Here is a 10,514-nt window from a genome sequence, read left to right as displayed (position 1 = left end):
GCAAATGTGCCTTGCATAGAAGTAAATTCTCATCTCTAATTTATGTTTCAGAGTTTAATTTATTAAACACATTGTGTGAAATCTACAGTGCTGTTTCAGCTTTCATGTTTACACATAGGAGCTTTTTACCATGATGTGACAAGAGCTTCCCATAGTCTACACCTTCATATGGGAGATACAGACATCAAAACACTAAGATAATCTCTGGCTCATTTAGCTCTCTTTTCATTGCCTTCCCTTTATTTCCCTTCAGCCTCTGCACAAATGGGCTTGTGTTCCAAAAAGTTTTAAGCAGTTCTAAGGGACAGCTGGCTGATACGAACTCCTGGAATCTGTCCTGGAAACAGGGAGAACTCCTAGAGAGGTCTACAAGTCTTCATCTGACAAAGTTCTTACAGAAATGGGCAATTTTTCTTTTAGATATTGACTTGCAAAAAAAATTCAAATGTCACTACTTAAAAAAGAACCGATACACATGGCGCCATTTGTGAGATTTCAGGTACTGGTGAGATTTCTATATCACTAAGTAGAGGTATTGTGCAAATCCTCAAATGATGCAAATCCACCCACTTTTCAGCTGCTGGCACTGTACAAAGGGAAAAATAGGTATTAGCTACTCTTTTTAAAGCAATAGTACTACTCAAAACTACCTGCAAACTACAGTTAATGTACATGGACTTTATCATGCATCAGAAGCCAATTTTCTAACAGTATGTGAAAAGGTACTCATGTATGCCCTTACCTGGTTCCCTGCACTTTTACACTCATCCTACCCATAGGGACCAGATTGCACCTTAATCTGACAGCATTATCACAAAAGTACACATACTGTATATCCATATTTCCCTAAGATACAACTCTCCTCGATACTTAAATGTTACTTTTTATTATACATCAACTAATTTATAGGTTTTTTCTTTACAAACAAATTGATAGTTATATAACCACTCGGTATGGGAGTCAAATGATTCCAGCGTCCAGATTTTTTTCTTTTTCTTTTTTTTTTTAAATAAGGAGAATGGAACGTCCAGCTGTCTGTCCACTCTAACAGCTCTTTTAGTTCCTGTTCAATGATATGGCACATCCTGTGAAATGAACTAGTCACCAGAAACACATTAAAAATGTACACACACTAAAAGCAATTTACATTGACAAATAAGGAATGTTGTTTATTAAGGCTGTGCTTCAGAAAGAGAAGGTTTAGGATCAAGTAGCCTTCATCAAGGCACAGAATGGGGAGAGGTAAGCACAGCTGTCTCTAGAAGAGCAGTTATGTACAATCACTGGTGAGGTGTGCATGCAAGCAAACAACTGAGAACTGCACAGCTGGGCCTTGTAACAAAACTGAACAGATTTAAAAGGAAATACTGTGAAGTTTTTCAAGTCCACAGTTTTACTTCATTATCAAAAAATGGCAAAGATTTCCAAAACAAAGATTCACAATTTGAATAAATGAACTATTTTAAACAAAGTGCTTCACAGATCCGAACCCTGCATGGTTGTGCTGTCTGGTCTAGAAGCATTTTGTAGACATCATAGGAGTGTTTCACACAAAACTGAAAATGTCATCAGGGTGAAGAAGAAACAGGACATTTCCACAGACATTTCAAAAGTTTTTACACTTTCAAGTAGTTGAGTTCTTACAGCCACCGTTTCATTACAACTGTATGCTACAGCAGTAAAGGTTCAGGGGAGCCTTTAGCAGCAGAGGCCCATTTCAAAGGGCACGCGGTCTCTTCGGATTGATCTGTTTACTGGCCTGTTCCTCCTCTTGTAGAGCTGCCCGGAAAGATTTCACTTTATCTTTAAAAAAAGAAAACAAAACAATGCTTGTGCTCAGTGTATGTCTCATAGCTAGGCCTTGAGAACACAAGTCTCTGTACAAAGCCCAAATAGTGCAAGGTCACTGCACTCCACCACATAAAGCAGAGACTGAACACAGAAAAGGAACTGGGAAGAGAACAGACTATGCCACACACAGAAGATACAAGTGAAATGTTCTCCAACTCATTCCCTTCTTAGACTTTAATCCTATTTGTAGGCATAAGAAACTTGGAAGCAGCAAAGTAGCAGTCTCAGTGGAGTGTTTGCTTCCCACTTAACCATCACCTAACACGTGCAGCCACCTACTTGCATTCGCTTCCTCCACATGGCCTCTGTACAGGATGAAGCCTGTGATATGTTTGTATATATTAATATCGCTTCCAAAAGCATTTGTAAAAACATCTAACACTGAGATTTGACAGCGTTCTTCCTCCTGGAGTAACCACTGCCAAATACAAGGAATGTCTCTGAGAGCCCCTCTTTCCAAAATGCAGAGACTGATTTTTGTCACTAGAGCTGCACAGTACAATGAAAATTCCTTTACAATTGCTTATTTCACTGTAAATTTGAAGAGAATTAAAGAGTAGAGAGAAAGGAAAGGGCTAGGGAAGGAACAGAAAGCTGCCCAAGGACAATTCTGTTTGCTATGGTCTTAGTTTCTTCTGCCCTCCAACAAACTCCATAGACAGTTACGCAGCTCCATCTACCCAAAAAAAAGGAGGTAAAAGGATGAAGTTGGGGCCAATAAGGAGAGAGACCAGTTCCAAAAAAATCAAGAAGAGTTGACTGAATATTCTAATACCCTCCAAGCAGGAGGAAGAAAGACTCCAAAAATTAAATTGGGAATGACAAGCCTCTTGACTATAAACCCTTTTCCCCAACCTACAAAGAATACACAAGTATATCAAGATCTATGAATGGAGATAAGAGTGTATCTTGCATAGCTCCACTTGCAGTACCTTATTTCAAAGGCAGCCTGTAACTATTTTCAAAGAACAGGAAATAGCTAAGTAGCATTTTACCACAGCTACATGTCTTCTTCCAAGCAATCCTTTTATTGAATAAGCATAAAAAGTACATCAGCTTTTTTTCCTGAGGCATGCCTAAACCAGCATAGTTTTGGAGCATGCCAACATGGTTCCCAGGCTGCATCCAACTTGTGGGTATAGTTTGTGGAACATGCAGACTGTACGGGATTTGAACCTTCTCTTTCTAATGTCATGGTTGCAAAGAATCCCCACCTGCCAACTGTTCCTGAGGTAGTGATATCTGTCCAGGTCCAAAGATAACCAGAATCAACAATTCAGAGGTGTGAGATCACCCACAGCAATTAATCTCAGTGAAATAGCAAGGAAGAGCCAATTCTGGCAATAGTCTTTAATCCTACTTAACTGAAGAACAGCACCTGACAGTCGCTCACGATATGCAGACTGTTAAAGAAGAGGACATGCTGGTAGCCACAACTGTGGTGGTAACCATGAACCATGCTGTTTGGAGCTGGATCTAGTTCCAAGTTCCAGTAGGCAGACAGCCGAACAGGAAGCTCTCTCCCCAGCTCCTGTTACAGAGCCAGGAAACGATACAGGGGCAAGAGTTAACTACTTATTCCTTGCTCATCTACTTTCTGTTTTTCTTCAGTTCTGCTGTGAATGTGCTTGTCTCCTGCCTTTGTTATTTTGCAAGATGCAGATGTTTTGTTTGTTATATATCTTTTAGTGGACCAATTGCAAAACTGAGAAAGATGCTAGACAAGGTTTAAGGAAAGAAGTAGGACCTGCCTAAGCTAAATATTACATAAACTAACTTCTGCTTAAACCCCTTATGCAATTGAAACAGCCACTTAAATAGAAGAGGGCTGTAAACTTGCAGAGTACAGGGTAGGCATCAGGTAAGCTGTAATGAGCCATAAAAATCACTGTCCCTAGCTTTTATTGTCCATCCAGTTATAGATTTTTGTCCCCAGGCCTTCTGGGGGGTGTTTTGGAGGTTTCTTTGAGTACAAGGACTATGAGATCAAAAATGGAGTGGCCATTCTGTAAAGTGGTCTCCAGCTGATGATCGGGTGCTTCTGTCTTTTATCAGTCTTCTATGAGTTCATTCTCAAGCATAGTGGGTGTTTAGTTTCCAGGGTAGCATCTGGCTGTACCTGTCCTTCCCCCCTCAAATCTCTGCACCTGCAAGCTTATCTGACATCTCCTCTCCCTGCAATACAGTTAGTCCAAGAAAAAAAATATTACCAAAATAACCCTTTACTTCTTGAACATTCCCAGGACCGTAACTATACCACTCCAACCTTAGTAACCTTGTCCTTTTGCAGAAGCTGTAAGAGAAGAGAAGCTAGAGGACCAAGCATAATAGCTCCATCCTTCCAGAACAAAAGGAGAAAGAGGTAGTAAGCTGCATTAGCCTGATCATCAGGATGACATGCAGGGCATGGTGGCACCTTAGACACTACCTGTTTCACAGAGGCATAAGCAGCTGTCACCTATGACAAATTATACCTCTCAGAACAAAGGAGACAAAGTGGAGGCTTTTTCCCCTTATACTGATATAGTCTGAATGTATGTGCACCTTTGCTCTTAGGAAATGGAGAGGTACTGTTTTCCACATGGAATCTGGGCTACAAGATGGATGAAGAGAGACAAGACAGTGTTGAAGTTGCTGCTCATTATTAAAGATATTCTTTTGATGCATAAAAACAAATCACCAGTAACACACACAAATGACCAAAACCAGTCTACCTCGGAGTTCAGTCAGAATGTCAATTTTTTGTTCTAGAATTGCTTCAAGTTGTGTAGCATAGGAATCCACATCATAGTCAACTTCTTCAGTCATCTCTAGAAGGGCTTTTTCATCTTCTAACCATCTTATAGATTCCTATGAAGACAAGAGAGGCAAAAATGACTCAATATAAAGCAGATGTCATTCCTGCTTTTCTACAACTTTTCTTAGACAAACATTTATTAATCTATGTTGTAAAACATCCAAGTATTAATTCCTGCTCCTGTATGGCAAAACTACAGCTTCTTATAAATTTTAATCATTGATTCCTTAATTCCAGTGGCTGCCATTTGTCAGCAATGGAGCAAGAATAGCAGTCTCTATTCTCAAGTGTTGAAAAGGGACCTTATGTCAGGTTGGAAAAGGGGAAGAGGATGGGAGGAAAAGAGATCTGCTGACCAACTGGAAGCTGCCTGTTTTCCTGGGAGATCCTGCTGCAGCCATTTTCAGAACAGGCACTCCAGTTGGAAACATCTTAGCTTCTTAGTTAAAGCTACTAATGGAGTGATCTGTGTGTTTGGCCTGCAAATCAGAATTACATCTTTCCCTATCCTCTTATTATGTCTCCAGTAGCCCATCTTAACAATGAAGGCACACTGCCAGCCTATCTATTTTCTTAAGATTCTGGGTTGGGAGAAGGAGATAGACAAATAATAAAACTTTCAGAAAAACAAAAAAAGTGAGTTGGGGTCTTACAGCCCATTTTCCAAAGCAACTTTGGCTCTTACAAGCCTAGTTTCCACTGAAAGCCAATGCACTTGGTCTCCCAAATGGTTTTCTTGCATTTGAAAATACAGCATAGAGATCTTTGAAATTTTACTCAAAAACCCGTAGTTAAGGCTCCAGATAAAGTTATTTATTGTGACCGACAAAAACATTTTTATCAGACAGTTGGCACCTGTTTAATTTGTATGGGCAAGACAAAATGAAGGTCCCCATCTGCTTTAGAATCTGCTATTAAAATCGTACTTTCTATACATGTTAAATTACATATTTATAAACACAGTACAACTTAATTGCAACAAACACCCATAGGAAACAGAGAAAAGTTTGTTCAAAGAGGGTGATTGCTATAATATGGTTAGTCAATTTGTTATATCATAACAAACAATGGTTCTTGCTACTGAGACTGTTAAAAGCAGGGAGTTGTTTTTATAAATGGGGCTTGTTGTAACAAGGTTGTATTGTACTTCATGTTTCAATGGCCATGAGGAATATTCTAATCAGATAAATCCATAAAAAAAAATCTTAAAAAAAGAATTTTAAAATACTGTTTTTCCCAGCAAGTTTAGTAGACTGGCCACCTTTTAAACATACACTTTGTAATTTTATTTGTAATAAAAGAGAGTATACAAAGCTTTTTAATGCAAGTTTATACTATGGGGAAAAAAAATCAGAGGCAACTTGTTACAGCATATATGCACAAGACCATGAACCAGTAGTTCTCAACCAGATTGCTTTGAAATCCTTTCAAGGTGCACCAGGGTGCCACACAGTGTTAGCACTGTTAGGTGTGCAAACATAGATTCACAAGATAAATCCAGAGATTCTGTCCTGCTGTGGTCTTTCTGAGTTCTCTGCAACAGAGGAGCTACTGTTAGTTTTTTGATGTCAAAAAATGAGTGAAAACTTAGAACTGACACTTTCCAAAGGGTGCCTTGAGACTACTGAGGAGTGCCTTGAATCTAAAAATGTAGAGAACCACTGCCATATACACACAATATACAACAGAAAAATAAAAAGGAATCACAACAAGTAAAAAGCCTTCATTCTTGTCAGGAAAAGATCTGCCCCATAGCAGAAAAAAAAATAGGAAAAAAGTGTAGAAAATTAAATTTATGTAATTAACGATAACACTGATACAACCTTACCTTAGCACAAATTTTCCACAATAAGCAGGGCCTGCCATACCTAGTAGAGTTCATAGTGGAGATCATTGCCAAAAATCACAGCTCAGAAAGACAGCAACTAACATGAACCAGGACCCCCTGGTGATAAGGGATTCCTAGAAAAGCCAGTACCTTGTGACATGCAACTGGAAACAGATCCAACTGATTAAACTATCTGCAACATTAACTGCTTATAGTTTAAAACCGTATCTCTAAGACTGCTCCTCTCCCTATGAAAAACTGCTGCAGCTACGCTTAAAAGAGGTGCTGGTAGGGACATGGTTTACCAGAAGCTTTGGTCTTTAGATGTATATAAATTAAATGTATATAAGCAGTCAAATTTCAAGCTCAAAATTGTGTAAGCTCCTTCCAACCCCAAACACAACATAAAAGAATAGCCAGAACCAAAGTTTCCTCAGTGCTAAAAAAAAAAATAAAGAAAAAAAATGTAGTAACTGTTCTGTGAATACAGAAAAAAAATACTGAGTTTTGTAGATAATACGTAGCAATAAGCTTCTTCACCCACTGAGTCAAAGAAGTTCATAGCTGAGCTGAAGAACATTATGCATGATTTCTGTCCTCAGCAGATTGCCACAATGACTTTGGTACTAGGATGGTTATTCTGAAATCTGAAAGTTTAAGTGCACTAAGACAATAACAGTACTTATGTCCCAAGAGTATGCATTTCTCTTTGGACCACATGAACCATCTGATCAGTACAAATGCATTGCAACATTCCATTTTACCTGGAAAACAGCCCTGTGATCTTCTACTACTTGCTCTTCCATTTCTACCATTTGTGAGACAGCTTCATGGAAAGTAAACAACTGCGGAGAAACTTCCTCTTCCTAGAGCAGCGAAACAACAGCGAAGCTTGTTATTAAGTGAAGAATTTTGCTTAAAGAAAGTATGTTAAACATGTCTTGCTAAGGAAAAGGAAATACACTGCAATCAGAACCTGTCGAAAGATCTAGAGATACACGGTTTACAAGTACTGACATGCAAATAGACTCCAGAAACTGGGGGAAAGGTAGGAAAAAAGTTACAAACAAAATTTTGAGAAAAATGTTCTTAGTTCCATTTGGATATGTTTACATTTTCCAATCAGTTCTCCTATTGGGGAATAGAAGCCAAAAAGGAAATGCATCATTTCTATGTATTCAGTAAAAGAGATTAATATGATAAAGGGCAGGAAGGGGGAGGAGAACAATAGTTTTCAATACTAATGTGTTTTAATGCAGTGAATAATTTAAAAAAATATTACCACAAATGCAGACTATAAGTAGGATGTGGGAAAGGTCACACAAACATAATCTGTACTTTATCAATAGCAAATTGTAAATTGATCCATGTTCTTTACCAATATAAATATTTAGTTGAACAAAACTGTTTGAAAGAACTCACACATCAGTAAGAAATTTATTATTTGAAAGTGCAAGCAAAAAAACCACAGGATTGTTAGCAAAATTCATTATCTTTTGGCATTGTTAAAACACACTTTTGGATGTGCATTTTACAGACAACTCCAGCCACTACACTGAATTCAGCTGCACATCTGACACTTTTGATATACGTATAACCCACAAAAGGTGTTAATACACAAAGGGGTATATATATTTTGCAGTAAATACCATTTATTTCCTGGTAAAATAACAGAATAACTACTAAAAATTAAAACAACTCTCCCAAGTTCTTTAGCATCTCTCAGGAACCTAGAGGTTAATGAAATTAGGAAAAATAAACAGCAAAAGGATTAAACCAGGCCAGACAAATGATGGAGAGGACAGATGTACCTTCTGAAATATTTCAAAGTGTAATGGGGTTTGAAATGTATATAAAATGGATCATTTCAGCCACAGACAGGCCCTGCCAGAGCACTTCAATATGCCTGCACTAGGGGCGCTTTTCAGTTAGGGACCATACATGATAGGAGGCTGCTCAGCCCTGTGGCTCCACTCCTCCTCCCAGCCCCAATTCAAGGGCCACGTCTACACAAGATGCTACTGCACAGTAGCATCAGAAAAAAAACAAACAAACATGCAAGGAAGCTACTGTGAGTAATGTGAGCTACTGCACAGTCATTTGAATACTTGGCTATGCAAGTACTACATGAGTGTGCATTAACAACCATGTAGTCTGCTGCTCGTGTAGATGTGGCCAGGGTGGGGAGCAGAGCAGAGAGTAAATGAGTGCTACCATTACCTCAGGTGCTGAGAACACCTCACTGTGTTCCCAGTTCCCCATAGCCAGGGCACCAGGACTGTTCATTGATAATTTCCTATTGCTGGAGGCAGTGGGAGTGGGATGAGGGGAAGAGGAAAGAATGCTGCATTGTGGGATGCCTGGAGGACCAATCAGCCTCTTGTCAATCTTACAGCATACAAATGTAACATGGAATGCTGCAAAACGCAACAGTAGAAAACCACTGGCTTTCTCCTGGGTCACTTTGGTCACACACTGGCCATTTCTAGAGTTTTAATGGGGCACGTGCATCTGACACTTGCCTTCTGAAACATTTCAAAGGCATTTGTTACATCTGTCTACAGCCCAAAATTGTTTTATTCACATTAGTAAGTAAATGGACAGGTGGGAAAGTAGAAAGTGTGACAGCTCTGTATTAAATGTTTTAATTATAGCCAGTTCCTATTAAAGCCTTCAGAATATTTCTTTTTTTTTTTTTTAAATGAACAAACTAAACTTTCAGCCACTTTCAAACAAAGAAAAAGTTCTGCACAAAAATGGTATTTAAATAGAGTGATTGCACAGGGGGGAGTGACAAAAACCCTTAAACTTAATCCTATCGAGTATCTCTTAGAGATCTGGAAGAGAAGGAAAATGCTAATTAAATAAAAAGGATACTGAGGTAGGAGATATAGCCAATCCTAGAGAGAACACTACAGGATCTTGAGAAAGTTCAAGCAGAAACCCACAGACTTCTCTCTCAGAGCATCCACCCTCATCCCTTCCACAAAGTGGGGTTTAATTTTCTCTCTGAGTTAAAGCAGCGGGTATGAGACCTGTCAATCAACAGATAAGAGACTAACTATCCAGGAGTCTACTTCTCCTGTGTTCTTTACCAAATGCAGGTGTCCAAGTCAAGGGAGTCACTCCTGCCAGCACAGCTGCTGAAGACAGGCCAACAGGCATAGGCTGCCTCCTGGGAGAAGAAGGTACAGCACTACCTTGCCCAGTAGGGCTATAAGGCATAATTCCCAAAGCCCACAGCTTTTTGCCTCTACCTCAGGTGCACGAGGACTACCAACAAGTCCTTTTGCACTGAACAGACTTTTGTTGAAGAACACAGACCAGTCCTACCTAGGAGAAACAAATACGTGCTAAATTAAACCTTGTCTACACTTAGAAATTTAGCAGAACAGCAATTCTGGAAAGCACTCCCCATTGTTTACAGCTGGCTCACTGAGCTAACAGCTACATTTCCATTAACTGGTAAAACTGGGGCAGAGTGAAACCAACAAAACAACCAAGTCTGCACAGAAGAGCTGGCATGCTAAACACCGAGTAAGCAATGATGCTTTTACCATGGAGGTCCACAAGGACAGCAAATGGCTAGTGCTACCTGTGCAAGAAAAAACACCTGCCTAGATTAGCCACGGGACTTACAATCCCCATGTGGACAGCAAAGAGTGCCCACGTGAGGTCTTATGCTGTAGTAGTAATTGTAATTATTCTGAAATAGCTGTATTTAGCCAATTTACCACACTAGTAAGTCCTTTGAATTATTTCAATTATTCTCTGTCTTTGAGCTAAAGAACAAATATATAAGGGGTCTAGAAAATCCCTGTAACTACAAATAAGAGGCATACTGAGCTGGCTTGGTTTCTTGGAGAAACAGTCAAGCTCCAAATTCCCACTTCCAGCTGCAGACCAAAAAGGAAACCTAACTGTAGAGAAATACAGGAATACATCAGAAAAAAACCTGCTAGAAAACCTTGGGAAAAGCCACTTGAAATCAATAATATATGAAAGGGAAATATTTAAACAAGTAACTTAGAACCCTAA

General features: G+C 39.2%; 1 protein-coding gene across 4 annotated transcripts in view; it reads right to left on the bottom strand.

Moving 5' to 3' along the window:
• Positions 1-982: 982 nt before the first annotated feature.
• KIF2A (kinesin family member 2A) overlaps positions 983-10,514 on the bottom strand; it is a 70,712-nt gene continuing 61,180 nt past the window's right edge. For all 4 annotated transcript variants that reach the window (XM_019532122.1, XM_019532124.1, XM_019532123.1 and 1 more), the window contains 3 exons: positions 7,241-7,342; positions 4,566-4,701; positions 983-1,803 (listed from right to left, as the gene is read on the bottom strand). In XM_019532122.1, the coding sequence (XP_019387667.1) occupies positions 1,718-1,803; positions 4,566-4,701; positions 7,241-7,342 (324 nt within the window). In that variant the 3' untranslated portion in view covers positions 983-1,717. The remainder of the gene's footprint in view (positions 1,804-4,565; positions 4,702-7,240; positions 7,343-10,514) is intronic.

Source organism: Crocodylus porosus, unplaced genomic scaffold (assembly GCF_001723895.1).
Source record: "Crocodylus porosus isolate Cpor-Errol unplaced genomic scaffold, CroPor_comp1, whole genome shotgun sequence".
Lineage (NCBI taxonomy): Eukaryota > Metazoa > Chordata > Crocodylia > Crocodylidae > Crocodylus > Crocodylus porosus.
This window is presented reverse-complemented; position numbering and strand designations above follow the sequence as displayed.